Consider the following 19,939-nt stretch of genomic DNA (forward strand, 5'->3'; position numbering starts at 1 on the left):
ATGTGTTGTCAATGCATTGAACTACCTACTCTGTTCAATCTCTACTAAATTTGAATTTGTTTAACACAGGCAAAGAGATCTTGGGAGACTATTGAGAACAGGTCTTTCTGCTTCACTCTCCAAACTCACCAGGGTCAAATATTCAAATATCACCTTATAAGATTTAGGAGAATTAACTGCATAGGTCAATTGAAATCAATGCTATTATTCAGGTTAGTAAAATGGCTGTATGTCCCAAAATTAATTTCTCTTTCAAACCATCCAATTTTACATTGTCACTAGCAAAAGAACATATAATTTCATGTGGATCAGTAAATGGGGCTAGGATATTAGCAGACACCAAGAGGGATAATTTGAACAAAGAGCAGAGGGACACCCAAATCAAGACCCCAGCAGTATAAAAGGGGAAATACAGTTGGGTGGCATCAAGCCTGTTCCTCATGTCCTCCCAAAATGCATGGCACAGATGGAGAAACAAATTAATGTTGGAAAGGTCACCTGCTTTGACTTTGGGAGGATGGAAATGCTTTCAACTAGGCACAAATCCACAGCCTTCACCATTTGGAGGACTAATTTACTCAATTGCCCCACATCAAATAGTTGGGAATGGTGCAGTGCTCACTAGTAAACACCCACGAGAAAAAAAAAAATCCCCGGCTGCACTGATGCTGTGTTTCGAATCCTTATAAATTAGACACTTCGTGGCATCATCAGATTTTTCCTCCAAGCCTCTGGGAGCTCCTCAGAGTTTGAGAAATTGATAGTGAATGGGGCTGGGTGCCCAGAAGGTATTGCATCTGTGTTATTCAAATCTCTACAGGCAGTGGCAATGGATAAAGACATCCCCATTAATACATTGCAACATGGAAAAGAGATACGGGTCTCTAGATGAAAACATTTGGGCACCAATTTGGTCTGCGGACACGTTATCTCATTCATCCCTGAGCATTAATGAGTTAGCCTTTAAGTTGTTATCCCATAACCTCCATTTCAGTAAAGGCTGCAGATGCCGTGAACAAAATGACTCATTTTATCCTATGCGGTGGCAATGCCCCAAGATAATTAAATGTGGGGTCAGTGTTCGGTAATATATAGAGTTATCCCATCATGTCATAGCAGACACTCATAAACTAGAGGTAGGATTGTTAAAATATATTGAAAGCAACCCCAGCTTCAGAAAAAGAAATACTTCAGGAACTACTTAACTATGGTTATCCTAATATTCTGATGTGAATGTATTCAGAATATGGTTCAGAGATAGAAAGGGACCTTAGCCATCAACTAGCCCAAAACTTCTCTACAGTTCAGGAACCTGAGGCTCAGAGAGGGACAGGAGTCTCCCAATACCACACAGCAATTTGACAGCAGAGCCTGGACAGAATGCAGATATCCTCAGCCTCAGGGCTCTTGCCAGTACCCCAACCAACTTTGTCCTTAATAGTGGCAAGACTCAGCATCACTAAAAAATGAAATAAAACAAATTCACATGTTCAAAGCCCGATCCCATAAGCCAGTACATCCTGGTAAAATAAGTTCAGTCGTCATTCCACAGAATGTGGGATGCATGCTTTTTCAATTGTATTGAACAACTCCAGCTCAGAATGAGGAAAGACAATATATATAAACAAGGTGATGTGACATCAAACACAACACAACAAGATGTAGACATGCTGACTATTGTCTGCAGTGTGCGTTAGTGTGCATAATTAGCACTGCCATCACAAGCTGTGGCTCATAGATCTTTTTTTGTTGTTGTTGGTTGCTGCTTCCACTAAATTTTAGTGGAAAAAGCAAAAAAGTAAAATTAAGGTGTCCTGTCAATAGGAAGTAAAAATATTTAACGCCTAACTAGATTTATACTTTTTGTTTTCTCAAAAGCTTTACATATGTCCATTATCTCCAAACCCTAGCACACAGTAGGTGTTCAATGTGTTTGTTGGCTGAATCATAGGATTATAGATTCTAAGGGTTTGAGGGAACATAAAGGGCTTATAATTAAAACAACTATTCGTGACTCACAAATAAATGAATCATGCCACTTTATTCTCACAACAACCCCTGGGAAAGAGGTAGGTTGAGCATTATTTTCCCCCATTTCAAAGCTAACAACAAACTATGGCCCTGGAGAGATTGTGACTTACCTCAAGTTGTACAAAACTGTCATGTGATGTGGAAACTAGCTGACCCAACCTATATCTTGCCATTCTCACCAAACAATAGCCTTTCTGGGTATCCATGAGCAACATCTGCTGTCTGCAGCAGGAATGTCAAAGTCAAGACTACCTTCTTGCCTAAGGAAGTAGCTGGACTTCTGTGGTCTCATTCATATTATAGTGATCTATGCCATTCCTTGGGAAATAGGAATGAAGACACAAGTGATACAGATAGTTATAGCTATAGCTATAGCTATAGATGATATAGATTTGAAAAAAAAAAACTGTCATGAAAGGTAGAGGAATTATAGGAGAAAGGCACCACAACCCCAATATATTTATCTCTATATATCTCTAACCCAGCCCACCCCAACCTCATATCCTGGAAAGCTCCTGACATATGGACTGGAACTTGGGTTCAAATCCCAGCCTCATCATATGGAAATTCACGCACTCCCCAGCTATGTGACTTGTAGCAAATTATCTCACTTTTTTGCATCTCGGATCCATGATATTGCTAAGTAGGAATCATGACACCTATTAGGTACAACTGTGGGGACTATTTAATGAAAGAGTGAAATGAAAGATACTTGCAATGGGCACAGGGCTGTACCAAAGTGAGGCATTGCCTCCCCCTGCCCCAAATATCTTAGAGTCAAGTTTGAGAGCAGTTAGTACTCACTGACTGTCAGCAAAAAGTATACTTGCAGAGGGGATGAGAAGAACTGCTTCTTCACTGAATGTTTCGTGATCAGAGAGGCAAGGCAGGGTATAGGGGGGCTAATCTAGTCTGTAAAATGTAGAAAACAAGCTAACTGACCCACAAAAGGGATTTGGTCTGTGACTTTGGCTTCCTCGGCACAGTATGCAAGCCATCCAAGCTATATATGGTGGAGGGAAGGGAAGAGACATCTGGAGTAGAGAGCCTCAGTCCCTGCCCCTGAGACCTGACAGCCTAGTTGAAGGTCACATAAATGTCAAGGGTCTGAAGGACCCATGGTTCTAACATCATCCTTTCCTGTGTTAATTTAATTTCTTCTCCTTTATTCCTTTAAGAACTATCAAGAATCAACTGTTTCCCCAGGCCCATTAGCACTAGGACGACCCTTACTCAGCTGTGGGTTGTTAGTACACACTGAGTGAATTCCAATTCATTCTTCCCATCTTAATTCCCCAGCGCTCTCCAAAGACTCCCTCTTCGAGTCACTTTCCACTTCACACAAACACACACATACACACACACACACCACACACTTGTCCTCACACTCTTGCCCATATATATTTCCACCCAGAAAATACCCCTATCCCCTCTTCCCTGTAACAGAGGGAAAGAGGGAAATGAGACTCTGAATAAGAGAGGGCCATCCAGCATTTGCCTCTCCAAACCACATCTGAGAAGTCTATAGAATGGGCTTGAGAAAGCAAAGACCCAGGAGGTTGCGCTCCCAGTCCATAAGAACAGAGGCCATGGCAAGGAAAGCTTCAGAATATAGAGGATCTCAGAATCTCTACTTATCAGCTTCTGCACCAACCCCACTGCTTCTCTTCTCCTTTGACTGCATCGTCCCCCAACCAGCATCCAATTTTCTGCCAGTTTTCTTTTTCAAAATCCTGTATGAGTGACTGTCATAGGGAATTGGGACCGTGGGAGATGTTTCCTCCCTGTAGTTTTCATGATCAAAATAGCATTTAAAGCCTGCATTAAAACAACCGTATTTTTTAAATACAAATGTCTATTCCTCTGTCTATCCATCGCTTTTCAAAATTAGACTACTATCTGGGCTATGATGCAGTGAACAAAAGCCCCAGACAAGAGTCCAGAGGTCCTCTCAGTTACTAACCAGCTGAGTGGCCTTGGGAAAGTCCGCAAGCTCCTCTAAGCCCAAAATACAACCAGTATAATTTATGATCATCCCAACACAGTAGAGTCACAGCCCTCACGTCTGCAAACTCTTTGATTATTCTGAGGGACTTAGCAAACTCCAGGGCGTGGGGCCGGGGGGCCACGATCTGCGGTTGGAGAGTGCCCCCTCCCCAGCCCTTCCTCAGGCCTATGGGCGCCGCCAGACTGCTGGGGTCTCAGCGGGCTCCTCTCTCCCGCTCAACCCTTAGCCTAGTCCTAGAGTTTAGGAGCTTAGGACGGGTGCTTGATGGGGAAGGGAGGAGAGAGGGTTGGAGGTGGGCTGCGGACTCTGCGCTCTCCGCCTCACCATCTTGTCCTGGACCTCTGGCTGCCACTGCCAACCTTCAGGCTTGGTTGGGTTGTGCTCCGCGCGGCCCGCTCCGTTTAGCTAGAGCACAAAACCTGCAAAGTTGAAGAACCCTGCGAGACGCAGAAAAACTACTCTCCGCTGCCTGACCCCCCGCCAAGAACGAGAAAAATGCAATCTTGTTTGTGAGCTCTTGGTCTGAGCCTCTGCCCAAGAAAACCCGGGCTCCGGCCGCAGCACCCAAGAAAACTCGGCCTCCTCTCCCTCCCTCACGTCGGGCGCTGCACCTGGAGCGCCCTCACCTCCCTCGGTCGCCCCGCAGCGGGCCGCACTCCGGCCCCTGGTGCCCTGCCCCTGCTTTACCTCTTGGCGACTGTCCTGGTCCGGCCAGGGAATAAGGTGCTGCGTGCCCTGCCAGGCAGTCGGTCCCGCGACGCGGCCGCGGCTAGTCCTACGACGAACTGGAGGCGCTGCGAGCGCTTGGCTCTGCCGCTCAGATTCCCCCACTCTCAGTACAGCTTTCCGCGGTGGGGCAGGGGCTGAATCATAGCAATTTTCTACACAGCAGCCAGCTCAGTGCCTTACGCATACCTGTTTGCTGAATTCCCAGGGCTACTCCCACTGCTTCTCGCTGTACTGTACAAGGGTCCCTTCCCTCTGAGCGCTCCCAGTGTCCCCTCCCCTGGCCAGGCCACACGATCTCACATTAGAGGTGAAGGGATGGCAGAAGTGAAGGGTCAGAAGCTTAAGAAACCCAAGGATACAGAGCTAATTAGTGGCAGAGCCCAGAACTCTCAGTTCAGCACACTTTGCGCCAGGCCAAGTTGCATCCCTTCTGCCATAACCGGTATGGCATTCGAGGGCAGGAGGCATCTTTTGTTGGCCCTTCTGCATACAAGGACTGCACAAGCAGCACCCCCTCCCCTCCGTGCCTGGCTCTTCCTGCTCCCTGTTTCCCATTCTTGCCCAGGGCTTCTGCTCTTCGGAACTCAGAGACAACAAGGTCATTTGGTTCAAAGTTCAGTGAGCACCAAGGGCAAATAGAAGCTGACTTCACAAAGCCCCCCTGCCAACCCCCTACCCGCACAGACTACAACGGTCTTCATTTTTCATTCTCTGACTTCTTTTGCTTATCTAGGCACCTGGGGAAGTCAGAAGGCCAGGCAGAGCTGCCCAAACTGTCTTCCCTTTTATGACCTTTCCCAATCTGCAGCCCATCAATCATGTATACAAATCACTAGTCACCAAGCAAAACTGTATTATTCATGCGAGCTGCATATTTTCATGTGATGCAACAACGGTAATATGGGGTTGCACAAGCAAGACCTCAAGTGCGGGGATTTCAAATACACAATTATACCCCCTCCCAAGAAGATGTCCTCCTCTCTGGGACCAAGGAAAAAGACAAAGAGGGAGTTTGGGAATGGAGAAGAAAGAGGAGAGGGAAGTCAAGAATGGCAGTGACTATGGGTGAGCCCAGCAGGCGGGGAGAAGCAAGAAGCTGAGCAGAGGCAAAAGTGAGAAGGGAGAAGGAGGAGAGCTGAAAGGGGACTGCTGCTGGCTCCAGCATCCACAGCTACTGGGGCAGCCCAGGAAGACGTGGGCTGATCCCACCCCCCGAAAAGATTCAGGGACAAGGCTTTTAGGGGCCTGGATTGGAAGTGACATCCATGTAGCAAGTTTCTCTTCTCCACTGGTACAGAGAGAAAGCAAGCGAGCTGCTGGCTCCAGCAGCAGCACAGGTGGCACCCCTGTGTCATCACTACCACCAGGATGCCTTCACCCTCTCCCCCTCCCCCAGGAAATAAACAATCTTACCCACTACAGGAGTGTCATTTGAATATTTGGGATGAATTTTCCTTCCACTGAAGGAGAGGATCTCTCCCTCTCTTCCTGATGGAAACAGGCTGGGTGCTGCCCATTTATACATTCTAGAGCACTAGATCAGGAGAGGGGGAGAAAGGCAGGGGACAGCAGTTTGAGCCTGGTCCAATTTGTCCCTGGCATCTTCTCTCTCTCTCTCTCTCTCTCTCTCTCTCTCTCTCTCTGAATTTTCCTGCAGCCCCTCCTTCTGGCCCTGCCAGCCCTGCTCCCCTTCCCCACGGCAGCATCCTGCAACCAGTTTCCCCACATTGTGCTAAGGGCTGGTCTGGGGGTGCATCTCTCTGCCTTTTGCTGTGAGGGTTTAGACCGATATGCCAGGGCAAGACTTGAGTTGGGGGGGAGAATGTCTGTCAGAGCAGACACAAGGCAAATTCCCTCAGGTAGCCAGCAGAATGGGTTGGTGTTGCGACAGCTGGGAGACATGGTGTGAGCCTGACTGCATAAGGAGCTAGCTAGACACAGGATGGGCAGGTTTGGCGCTTGAATTACAGTGATTGCCTTGCTCACAGATACACAAAGACAGCATGACATATTAAAGAGGAGGTAGATCAGTGAGCACCATCCAGCCTCAGTTTTTTTCTGCTGCAAAATGGGCGAATAAATGCTTATTCAATCACACTGAGGATATGAGTATGTGGAATGACAGAACTCAAGGAAAGCTGAGAGGTAAAAGAGCTTGCTCAAGGTCACATGGTAAGTAGCAGAGTCAGTCATGGATCCTGGGTTCCCCAAACACCTCTGTCCTCGGGTGGGGGTGTTTTCCCCTCTACTCCCTCCTCCACTGAGAAGGCTGCCAGAGCTATCCTTGGAGACTTGGAAGGAGTGGAAGTGGGAAGGCAGGTGAGGAGCTGACTGTGTGCCAATGAACAGAGGAGAGACTCTATCACTTAGACCCAGCCTAAGGACGCCAGCTTCTGCCTCAGCCCCTTCTCATCATCACTCAGGCGATCTCCCCATGCCATCTCGCACTGATTCATTGCCACTTTCGCACCATCTCTGCTGCCCAACTCTGAGGTGGTGACTCACTCGAGCTGGCCAGGGCCTCTGCCCTCCAGGAAAGCAGCTTTCTTCTTAATTGACTGCAGAAGCCTCAGCCGCAGTGCAACCAGGCCCTTCCAGGCAGGCTCAGAGAAAGAGGGCTTTGAGGAGGAATGCACTGGCTCCTTAGCCAAAGCCCTGCTTGCCGACCTCCCAGTGCCTGGGGGTCCGCTACTGGCCTCACCTCCCTAGGTTCCTTTGGATGATGCCTTCTGTACCCTCGAGTCTCCATGTTTCCAAGCGCTGTCACCTAGGACAGCTCTTGCTGCATGTATAGAGACTGTACTGTGTGTCCAGCACTTTGTTAGGTGCTATTGCAATATAAGGTAGCAGGAGCCATCGCTGGCACCCAAGGAGTATGTTGGGGACTTCAAAAAGTTCGTGGAAAAAACGGAATGAGAAGTAAGAGAGTAGGAGTTAATTTTGGTGCAAAAAAAAATTTAAGTCTATGCATAGCTTTTCATAATACTCATTTCCCACTTATGAGAAAAATTGCCCCAAAGCAAACTCACACATTTAATTCCATTTCCACCAATGTTGTGAAGTACTGTTGTACACTATAAGTTTTGAAGTATTTAGACTATTTTGAAATATGAATATGGCACCTCAGTGTGGGGAGGGGAGAATGCAAAGTGGGTGAGCAAAGAAGTCTCTAGAGAGGTTGTGGTGATAGGCAGAAGGGATTGGCATTGCGCCCTGCAATTTCTTGTGGCCAGTGAGTGGCCTCGCTGAAATATTGCTGTGGGCATTTCCCTTAAACACAGGACCTGCCTTAAGAAATTAAAAAAGTTAATTGCAATGAACCCCTGGTCCCCTTTGTCTCTGGCCTGACTTGAGGGCATCAGCTGTTGGCCCTGTCACCCACCCAGCCTCTGCTCCTTTCCCCCTAAACTCCCACAACTTTATCTCTTTGATGGGGAGGGGGAGGAGATGGCGAGGAGAAGAATGGACATCGGAGGCATTTTAGCAGGGATAAACTCTGCCCATGTTACCTCCTTTAAACCTCACAACTACCTAAGCCAGGTCGTTGGCAAGGTGCCAAGGTAGTCAGCTACTAAGTATCCGAGCTGGGATTTGAACCGATGCTAACTCGAAAGCCTGTGCACTTTTACAAGGCGCTTCATACTGTGCGTCACCTCACGAAGGAGTGGGGAGGAGGAGGGCTCCTCTCCTTCCACCTCCCTTTTCCCGGCTGCTTGTCTCCACAGAAAAGCAGCAAAGCGGAGGACGCGAGCCAGATGGGCACGTGACCGAGGAGCACTGTGGAGTGACTCCTGTCACCCGCTTATGGTGGGAGGGGACCTCAGAGTTTCCCGCGGGGACTGTGCCACCAGAAGTGCAAAGCACCTTTAACGACTCTGCCGCCCCCTGCCGCCCTCAGCCGCCAGCGACAGCCCCGGCTGGGGTCTCCGTTCTCCGGAGGGAGGGCTAGTGTGCTGAGAAAAAAGCTCACTGACTGCCCAAGAGCTGTCTCGGGCGAGTGCTGGGCTGCACAGAGCCCTGCCAGATAGCATGACGTAAGAGGGAGAGAGGGACTTTTACAGCGCCCTAGCGTTACTTTGTGTCTAGCATGGGGTCAGGGATTTCCAACAACCTGTGTAGAAAGTTTGTTGCTTTGCAAAATGCCTTTTCCTTAAGCGCAATCTTCAAGCCAGACTGGAAGAGGTTTCGCAAAAAGCTGGGCTACAGAGCTCAACTCCTTACTTTTTAAAATCCAGTAAAGCCCCTCACCCCCAACAGTCCGGTAGGAGAGGAAAAAGCACTCCCCCCTCCCGGAGGGGGGGTCAGAGCTCAAGGCTGTGAAGAGGCCAAGGGGAGGGTGCGGGGAGGAGACGCCTCCAACGGGGTCGCCAGCACGCGGAGTCAGGGTCCCCACGGAGCCCTAGCGCCTGCTGACCAATTGCCTGGACCTTCGCATTTTCCTGGGTTCCGACTGGACCTGCCTAAACCGAACTCACTCACTCCCTTGGCTTGGGAGTGAGAAACAGGGGGCAACCCCTGGCCCTGGGTCAAAGTGAAAAGAACCCGTGTGCAGGCGCTTGCCCGCCCATCCCCCCTCCTTTCTTCCCCTCCGCCCCTCCTCGCCCCCTTCCCTTCCGCCCGGAGGGAAGGCGGGGGCGGGCCGTGTGTGTATGTGTGTATGCATGTAAGCGTATGTGCGCGCGCGCGGGTGCAGGACGACCGTGTGCGCGTTCGCTGTGTGGCTGGGTGGGGGGTGGGAGGTGTGCACGGTGCACGTTGCCGCCCGAATACTTGGTGGGGTGTGTGTTGTGTTCGCCGTGTGTCCGGGCGGCGTTTGTGTGTGGATGTGCATGCTTGTAGGTTGTATGTTTCTGTACTATTATAGTGTGACTGAGTGGGTGTGGTCTGGATGTGGAGTGTGTTCGATGGGTGTTTCCGCCGGGGTTGAAATTCCTGCTGGGGTGAGTGTATATGCGTGTGCAGTGTGTGCATGTGTGGGTGCCCCTGGAGGCTTGGGTGCATGTTTGTGTTTTGTGTGTCAGCGTGGGTTTACAGGTATTGTTTCTTGTGGTGTGCAACGTGTGAACGTGTTCATGAGCAAAGAGTCCTCTAAGTCTGCTGAGGGGATGTGTGTTCAAAGGTTTATGTATGTGAGGGTGGCGTGTGTCTTTCAGTGTATTTATGTGTGGGGTGTGGACGAATGTGGCCAGCGGGCTGAGGGCTGGAGAGAGGGTGTGTCTTAGAAGGGGATCCCGCGTGAGTGCCTGAGCGCAATGTGTGAGAGAGCATGGTTGTCTAAAGAGTCCCCAGATGACTGCGTGTGCGTCTGTGTGACTAGAGAAGCTGCTGGGACAAGGACGGTGGTGGGGGCCAGCGCGGTGGCTGGGATCCCCGCTGGCCTGATCTCCCTGGCGAGGGAGTGCGCCCGCCCTCTGCTGTGCTCCCTTTGCCCGCTGGGGCCGGGTGTGAACTTACCTGGCTGCTCAGAGGAAAGAAGAGGAGGGCGCTGCACGTGATTGGCCAGGTAGGGCGCCTAGGGCGCTGTGCCGGGACTGGTGGGAGTAAACTGGAAAGATTCTTCTTGGTCACTGACCTGAAGGTCTTCCCCCTAGGAGGTCTACCCAGGTGAGCCCAACTGTTTGCTCAGGGCCTGGCTGTTTCACACCTTGGCTTTATCTGGGGAGATTCCAGCTGCTTAGACGCTGTGACACCCCCCCCCCCCCGGGCCTCATGACAAACTCCTACTTATTATTATTCTTTTTTCTTTTTAAAGACCTAACTCAAGAGTCACAAAACTTTCTCTGCCTTTCTGTCCCATCCCCTCTCAGCTGAGGGCTCTCTCCCTTGTGTCACCACAGTGACCCTCTTCATGCTTCCCAGGACGGGATCACATGTAACTGCAATGATTTGTTGTCCCTCCTCTCCAGCTCAGAGCTGCTGCAGAGAATGCCTGGTATTTAGTAAGAATATTAAGCATAATCCTAGTATTACCATTTATTTGGCACCTGCTGTGTATCAGGCACTGTGCTAAGTGCTGCTGCAGGAATTAGCTCCTTGAGTCTTCACAACGATCTGTGAAGTAGATACATCTTTCCTTGCCACTTTTTTACACTTCACACAGGAGGCTCAGGGTAGTTAAGTAACTTCCCCAAAGTCATACAGACTGATAGAGGCAGAGCTGGATTTGAACTCAGACCTGCTGTGCTTCCTAAACCTTTCTTTCTTGGACAGCCTCGCTAAGAGTCCCCCTGCTTCCTGTTAAACACTGAAGTCTCTATCAAATAGTATCATTTCCCAATGAATCTTTCTTTTGAGTTTACTGACAGCGCCAAGAGTACTCAGCATAATTACTTTCTTTGTCTCCAGACACCTGATACCTTCTCCACCTAATTACCTGTTCTGTTGACACCTCAAAGTCTTTAATTACGCTAGGCACAGAAGAATCTCTCCAGTTCTGGGAACTCTCCTTGGGCTAGTGCTGAAAGAAAAGAGCTGAGAAGGAGCATTTTCTAGCTATAGGGTCGGGGGGGTTGGGTATGGAGAGGAATGGGGGTGAGGGGTCAGGGTGGAGTAAAGGAATATATGTCGGCTCCCCCAGACCCGTTTTTATAGCGGCACCACCAGAAGTTCACGTGTGGTGTGTTTCAAGCACACCAATTATTTCCATATCAAACTGCATGTAAAAAAACAGAGCCACCCCCCTGCCAGAAAAGATTCCTGAATGGGTCCCATTTTGTATTATTCATGATGGGGGAGCACTTTGCTTGCCTAATGGATCCCATGCTGCTCTAATGCCATCGAAGCGTCCGCATCTGAGAAATCCAAATTAAAACAATACATTGTATGGGGGGGATACACTTATGTGGTGGGGGATGGGCACAGTGTCGGCTCAGTCACAGCTAAAAGACCTCTGGAAGCACTGGCTCCTGGCTTAGCCCCCAGGGAGCCAGCCTAGACTGCTGCAAAGAGGTCAGGGGGCTGAGAGAGAGGGCCAATTCAACGGTGGTGACTCACTTCACCACTTTTGGGGGGGGGAGTGAGAAGCACGATTTAAATTGCCACTGTTATTATTGTGCCCTTTCAACTGGCACAAATGAGCCTGGTGCATGGAGGAAAAACAGTAGGAACATCCATAAAGCTTCCCTCCAGCTGGGCCTGGGTCAGCACTTAATCCTGGGTGGACAGGAAAAGCTTGGCCTGAAGTTACTCAGTAGCTCAAATGTCTCCTTTCGGTGGCAGGAATGGGGGAGTGCCACAGAGGCCCATCTAAGTCGGGCATCTAATGTCAGGCATGGAGCTCTTCTGCTGCTGTGGGGCCAGACTGATATCTCACTCTCCCTGGAGGTACTAGCTTCAATTCCACTTCTGCATGCAAAGTCTCTCCTTGGAAGTTTCTCTCCCTGTCTCTCACCCCCAATGAACCCCCCCACACACACACACACACACGCACTTCTTCTCCACTATAGGTCTCTCTTTGGAGTTAAGGAAATGTATCCCCATAACATGAGGATTCTATGGGTGAATTGTAAGGATGGAAAGCACTTTAATGAGCTTTGATATTGTCTAATATAAACAACAATGTGCTTGCTTTCATCCTAAAAACAAGAATATGTAGGGGCAGGGCACTAAGATGTGTATTTTATTGAGGAGATGGATAGAGTAAAACCCTTGGAGATTGGAGCTTCCATTTGTGCAAGCTTCGAGATGGGACAGCTTTGAGTCGCTACCCCAGCTTGATCACTTACTTGCTGTGTGATCCCAGGAAGGCTGATTCACCTCTCTGAGCCTGTTTGCTCAGCTGTAAAATGGAGGTGTTGATGCCTACCTTAGAAAGGGCTCAGATGACTGAAGGAGGCAAACCATGGACAGTGCCAGTCAAGTGCCGAACACATGCAGTAAATGGTCATCAGGGCAAGATTAGTTCATCACCTTCCTCATTTTTTGCCTTCTCACATAGCCCAGAATGCTTTAACCAGGGTGCTCAGGGAGTGGAGTCAACTGACTAAGCTGCCAATTTTCCTCATTAATGGTTTGTCTGACACTCTTGAAATAGCCCCTCTTCTTTCGGGATGATGTTTTGATCAGCCTAATGCAGCCCCGGAAGAATCAGCCCTTAAGTCCAATTCTCACCCTGCAGTTTCTCCTGGCAGTGTTAATGAGACCGAAGTTTCAGCTGTGATACTCCACATGGGAACATCTCAGACTTTTCACTCGGTGGCCAGGCTTCCGCTCCTTACCCCAACTACAGGCCCAGCCGGCATCCCTTCTTCTAAATATGCACGGTCGTGCCCAAGAAAATGAGAGAATGAACACTTCCCGGCTCAGATCCCCAACCGATTCTTTTTTGACTCACTCTACCCTGAAAACTAGCAAGGATTCCTAAGGCCATACAATTTCCAGCAGCCGCCAAGGTTGGGGGACAGATGGGATGATGGGGGAGAGGGGAGAACTGATGACTCCTGGAGGTATGCAATGCAACCCCTGAAATATATCTCTGATGAATTCTTATTCATTTGCTCCCAGTGCAAGGAAAACAAAATCAACCTTTTAACAAAACGTGGTGAAGTGGGAGAAGACCCCAAGTCTGTGCCCCTTCCTCCCTGATGCTTTTGCCGCCCTCTAGAGCCAGAAGCAAGTCACTACAGGCTAAAGCTGCTTTTGGGCAGGGAGTGGAAGAAGGTTGAGAAGTTGGGGAAGGAGGGGGCAGTGCGTGGAGTGGAAGAGAAGGATGAAGACACTACAGGGGAGGAAAGTGTTGAGATTCGTGGGAGAAAACTCTCAGAAGTCAGCCTTAAGATCTTGCCATCCTCTGGACACTGCCTTTACCTCCCCCCTCTTTGACCCGTGCTATTCATCCTGCATGCTTCCCTCCCTGACCTGAGACTCCTCCACCCTCCCAGCCCTGGCAAGTCAGTCTATTAGTGAATCTGTCTGGGGATTTAGGATTTCAGAAGAACTTCTCCAGTTCTGACCCCTATCTGCTTCTAAGGAGGTCCCAGAGCCTCGGTTTTGAGAAGGGAAATTGGCGGGGTGACAATTAAGGATAAGACAGAGTTGGAGCAGCAGTCCCAGAGATGCCCATACCGCTTAATAAGGTTCCTTACCAATAAGCTTCCTTCATAGGCAGAGATTTGTCCATTGCGGGTACTGGGTGCTCATCCCAAGGAAGCCGTGTGGTTTCTCCAGAGGACTATCTGAGATGTGACAGGCGCTTCCAAGGCACATCAGATACGCCATCTACCTACTTCTGCTGATACATGTGAGAACAAGTGATTCTGCCAGAAGGAAGCAGAAATCATTCCTTAGTGACTCAGAGCCTCAGTTATGAGGACACAGGTGGTGTTTGCATTGGATTGCCCAGTTGAAATGTGCACCTTTTCGCAGAAAGGAATTGAAGGGTAATCAAATAGGACAAAGACCCGAATTCAGGCATTGGGCAAGGGATCACCAACACTATATTCACATGGACCACCTTATAAATGTCAACAGGGTGTCATATAGTGCTAGGAATGTTATCTCTTTTAATCTCACTGAAGCTTGGAAACAAAACAAAGAAAGGGTTGTCATCCTTGCTCAGCCACTGTGTGACAGTGAGCAAGTTACCAAACTTCTCTGAACTTTTGTGTTTACAATAAAGATAAGCATATTTACGTCAGAGAGCTGTCATGGCATATTCTTTGTAAAGTCATTGGTGTTAACAAATAATAAATATTTGGAGAGAAAACAAAACACATCTTCTGATACCTGAGCCACAGAAGGCATTGGATATAGTGACATCTGCAACAATAACTATTATTGTTATTATTCATAATCCAGAAATGTAGGCATCATTATATCATTTAAGAGATAAAATAGGGGCTGGTGTAGTGGCACATCAGGTTAAGCTGCCATTTGGGACTCTGACACCCCATATAAGAGTGCTTGTTTGAGATCCAGCTGCTCCACTTCTAATGTGCCTGGAAAGGCAACGGAGGATGGCTCAACTTCATGGGCTGCTGCTACCCATGTGGGAGACCTGGATGGAGTTCCTGGCTCCTGGCTTCAGTCTGGCCCAGTCCTGGCTGTTGTGGCCATTTGAGGAGTACACCAGCAGATGGAAGACTCTCTTTCTTTTTCTCTCTCTTTCTCTCTCTCTGTCTCTCAAATAAACAAGATGTTTTTATACAAGAAGTATAATAATAATAATTGAGGTCAACTAACTTGCTCAGAACAACACTATAAGAGCAAACTGGGGTTCAAACCAGTTGTGCTTCTTTCCCCACAACGTTAGGGAACATTTCATGAGCATTGGGAACATGGTGTTTGCCTGGCCTGACCCAGTCAACACATTTAAGCTAAAATTTGAACAAAAAGATCCTGCGATGAAACTATGTATAGTGGGATTCTAGGTCACTATGTAGATTGTTTGCCTATCATGAGTCCTAAATGATAAGAGTAATTTAAGACCAACCTTTATACACCTTTTACAACCTTTATACAACCTTTTAGACTTTGGAAAACTGAGAGAAAAGCATAACTATTATCCCACCAGCTTCGTAGAATCTCTAACCTTCACACTGTGGCTGAATTTTCTTCCAGCCTTTGACACAGTTATAATCACACCATGTTCCCTGTTATTATTGCATTCCTCATAAACACCATTTTAATGGTTGTATACTAACTAACAAGTGGGTATGTCACAGAGGTTAGTAACCACTCCGTTATTGTTAGATGTTCAGGTTGTCTTAGTAGGTAAGTGTGAAAACAAAGGAGAGGGGCTGGTTTCACTGTTACAGCATAATCACCCCCAGGGACCTGGTGTCCTGCTCTATCAGTGCTCAATGAGCTTTCCATCATTTGTTATTTAAACTTGATGAATGTCAGCTCTACTGCTGGAGCCTGAGGTACATTTGCAAGAAGATAATTTTCTGCCAGTTTTCATCACACGGATTCCTCAGTTCATCCTCCCGGTGGAGAAAGGGTGAGCTAACCTGGGAACCTAGGCTCTGGAGCACACCATTCTGTTTCCCATGGAGAAATGTCTTTGGAGGTACAAACAAGTAATTCAAACAAAGGAACTGGAGGAAGTCCTGCCGTGGGTGACTGGAGATGCTTGTCTGACACCCTGACCAGCCGAGTGAGGTGTCTCATTGGCAAGCTTGCCTCAGCTCTGGAAAATGATCCTACTGCAGTTCAACCAAGGCTGGCTTCAGCAAATCGATCGGGTCCCATCACTAAGAAAAGATCAAATTTGTATGTAAAGTGGGCCCTGGGGTCCCTTCAGCTTTAGAGTTTTGGCTGCCTTACAGAAGTCCAATTGTTTGAGGCCACATCTAATGCCAAGCATGAAGGAGGGAGAGAATTGCAAGTGGGTCAAACATGCTGTCCCGTTCCCTGGGAAAGGCAGTCTTTCTGGGACCCCATCTGCTCCACATCTCAACGATGCCTCTCCCAAATGCCCTCATATGCTCGCCCATTACCTATTGTCACCCTGGCATTACTCTGACATGCCAGTGATAGTATGTCCCCGTGGGCAAGGGGCAATGGAGGTGAAGAAACATGTAGAATATGTCCCCTATTCTGCCCAGGTAGCAGCCAGCTAACAGCACCCTCCCCCAACTCCTGAGAAGTTGTGAAAGGCATATTTGAAGGGAGACACCAAGGCCCATTATAATCCCATGGAATATTAATTGTTACCACAAAGCTCCCCTCACATTGCACAGCATTTCTCAAAGAAGTATGATGAAGTGGGTTCTTACCTGGTTGAGAAAAACCATATTGTACACAAGGGTCATTTATTTCAAAGTGATGTTGTGTGACTTAAATAACACCGTGTGTGTAAAGAACTGAGCCTAAGGGCCTAGCATCTAGGAAGTAGTTTGCCCATATGAGGGCACTTCCAAGAGTTCGTGGGAAATAGAATTAAAAGACAAGCTTAGCGCACAAAAGTCTGAAATCCTTGTTTACAAAGAGGTCTTTAAAAAGTTCATGGAAATGTGTATTATGAGAAAACCATGCATGGATTTCAAGAATGTTCTAGGCAACAAAATAAGCTTACCTTTTCACTTCCTTTTCCCATGTACTTTTACAAGTTCTCTCGTGTCAGGTTCTATGGTATGATTAATAGGGCTGGTGTAGGCAGTGGTGTGCCACAAGGTGTATGGGGAGACAGAGCTCACCAGCCTGGAAATGCAGCAGTGAGTGTAAGGTCTTGGGTTCAAACACCAACTAAAATAGAGATTGGAGACTCCCAAATGAACTTGGTTTTCTCTTTTTCTCAAGAGTAGCTGTAGTTGAAAGTAATTCCAATGTAAATGAAGTCTGTATGTGGCTGTGAGTGGAACATACCATGTGTGATATAAGTATATTGTGTTGTGTGTGGAAAGTCATAGGATGCATGGAAAGTACATGTTTGCTTATGCCCTTGCACATGGGTATGCATGAAAGTGGCATGTGTATGTATGGGTATATTTATGGTGATGTATGTGTGTACTTGGGGCGTGGCATGCCTTCCAAAAGAGGGAAAGTCAGCCCTCCAGGACTATATTTAAAGGGGCACAGCTGGAAAGCCTCTTTTGGCCAGGTCATTGGGCATTTATAACTTGGAGTATGTTCAAAGAAAAACAGCTAGATGTGGGTAGGGGCCTTGCAGCCATGTCATGTGTGAAACAGATGAAGTAGCTGGAGAGGTTTGGCCTGAATTAGAACAGGAGTGAATGGAGGTGGGAGGAACAGGGAGGGTTGGCACTGTTCCCTAGGAGGGAGGGTCGCAAAGGTCAGTGCCAAGGCTAAAGGTAGAAGCTCCCAGGAAAAAGAGTTGGGTCCCGTTTAAGGAAAAGCCTTCTAATTCTACTGGACATCACTGTCTTTAGATGGCAGTGAGCCACCTAGTGTTATACTGACTCCTCCCATGGGGTTATCAATAAAGGAGCCTCCGCATCTCTCATTGGAGTCTCATGACAACCTTATAGACCAGGCAGGAGTGGAAGAGTTTCACCCACCCTCTTTGCAAGGATAAAGTATTTGATCCATGAGGCCTTAATAGACATCTCAGAAAATCCCCATGTATTTTTGAATTAACCAAGATCCTCAACTGAAAAAAAAATACACATAAGAAAAGTATTCAATGCCCTGCATACATGCAGAGCTCTTTTCAGAGAGCTTGTGGCCTGCCAGAGACTCCACTTGAACTGGCTCAGCATGCAGACTGCAGTCGCTCAGCAGGAGGTCCGACTCCTGGGATGATTCTCAGTAGGGCAATGGGGTTGTCAAGAAAGAAAAACAGATCTCTGCTAAAGTCGCTGGGATCTCTCTGCCCATCCCCTCCCCTGCCTGTGAGGGGGCAGAGGAAAGAGGAGACAACCCCAGGTCTGGTCTGGGTGACCAATGACGCACTCTCACCAATATAGATTTTGGAGGTGGAGACTATGGAAAAACAGGTGGCCATGGGGGCAGGTGGCAGCCCAGAGTGGGTGGGGCCTGCCAAGGGGGAGTGAAGGACAGTGTGGGTGAGGGTCGTAAAGGATCTCAGAAAGTTTAAGGAGGGAAGGAACAACAACAGCAACAACAGCAACAACAACAACAAGCCGGTTTCCAAAACCCACTTTGTAGAAGCAGTTCCCGGAAAGCTGTGAAATGTCACCCACATACTTACACCCGGGCTGTGACCTCTGCACACTTGTGTCCTCAATTCCACAGGCATAGGGGGACCAAGCATTGATTTCAAGTACCCCAGGGAAAATTCAGGCTGAACCCCCCCCCCCAGCAGGCTTCCACCTTTAGGAAGTTTGGGGCAATGGACAATTAGCAAAGCCTAAACCGACCCAGATTTGCTACTAATTCCTTGGATGACCTTGGCCAGGCCCTTCCCATCTCTGGGCTTCAGTGTCACCATGTCTTATATGAAGAGGTTGAATTTGACGACTGTAAGTGGCCCACGCTCTAGTCTGTGTTGGAGACTGGAACAAGGCGCACACAGAAGCCCCAGCGCTACCTTCAGGGTCCCTAGGCTCTGACTGCCCTACCAAGGGCACTCATCTCTGGACTTTTAGGGCTCCTGAGTTGCAGGACTTCGTTCCTGGGCATCTGGCCCCAAAGCTTTCTGGCTGTACCCCGCGGGAGGCTGAGCCAGCGAAGCGACTCCGCCCCCGCGCTCGCCTGCGTCCCACCGTGCCATTAGCGCAATTGCTCCCAGTTCCCGGCAAAGCCGGTGATTTATGCGGGGCCTCGACGGGGCAGTCCCTTGAGCCCGGAACAATTAGCTAAAAGCCAGCGGGAAGGGAGGCAAGGGGGCGGCGAGCCAAGCCCTAGGGCGCCCAGCCGGGGCAGCAGCCGCCGGCCGCCCCCAGCCGAGCCCCCGCAGCCCCCCGAGTCAGTGGGCCCCACTCACCACGGCGGGGGCGGGGCTCAAAGGCCGACGCGAAAAGGCAGTCCAGGATCCACGCCATGACCCGCTCTGAGTGCCCAGCAGCCTCGAAGCTAACCTCTACGCCGGCCACCGCACCGGCCGCTCTAAGTAGCCCTCGGTGACCACGCCCTGGGCCGCACCCTGCACCCAGCTCGGAGTGTCTCGGTCACCGGACACCTCCAGCATGTCACGAAAGGGGCAGGGCCTCAGGGGAGCCCCCTCCCTCCAGGGGGGAGGCCGCTGGTCCCGCAGCCCCTTCCCCCATGCGCAGGGAGGCCAAGACACGGCTTTCGTCCCTGGAAGCTCGGACTCCGAGGGCGGGACCCTGCTCTTACCCTAGGGAGACCAGGATCTGAGTGGGGAGACACCATCTCAGCCCTAGTAAGCCCCGAATTCGAAAAGGAAGGAAGGTCCCCGTCCTTCCAGGCACCCGTGAAGGGACTCATGAAGCGGGCCTGTTCCCAGAAGCTGGAATTTGAGGGTGCGGTTTTTGCAGGGACTTCATCTCAGCCCTCAGGAGGTGCAGTCCAAGCGGGCAGCGGTGTTTGCTGAGGGACCCTGGAATCCGAAGGGGCCGCATCACTTCAGCCCCGGGTCGCACGCACCAAGTCTGATTTTAAATCACCGTTCATTTCTAGAGGACCATGAATGTGTGTAGGAGTGATGATGTTGACCCCTCAAGAAGCCCCAAATCTGAGATGAATTGCATTGCCTGGGAATGCCCTCAAGGAAGAGGGAGATGCTCTCCTGCGTGGCAATCTGTGTTTGGAGAAGGTTGACGCAAAAGAACACAGTGTCTAGTGGGT

General features: G+C 49.2%; 1 protein-coding gene across 1 annotated transcript in view; it reads right to left on the reverse strand.

The window, feature by feature from the left end:
• ARHGAP36 (Rho GTPase activating protein 36) overlaps positions 1–19,173 on the reverse strand; it is a 29,894-nt gene extending 10,721 nt beyond the window's left edge. The window contains exon 1 of the mRNA XM_062184229.1: positions 19,116–19,173. Coding sequence (XP_062040213.1) covers positions 19,116–19,173 — 58 coding nt within the window. The remainder of the gene's footprint in view (positions 1–19,115) is intronic.
• Positions 19,174–19,939: the final 766 nt, after the last annotated feature.

The sequence above is a fragment of the Lepus europaeus genome, chromosome X (genome assembly GCF_033115175.1).
Source record: "Lepus europaeus isolate LE1 chromosome X, mLepTim1.pri, whole genome shotgun sequence".
Classification (NCBI taxonomy): Eukaryota; Metazoa; Chordata; class Mammalia; order Lagomorpha; family Leporidae; genus Lepus; species Lepus europaeus.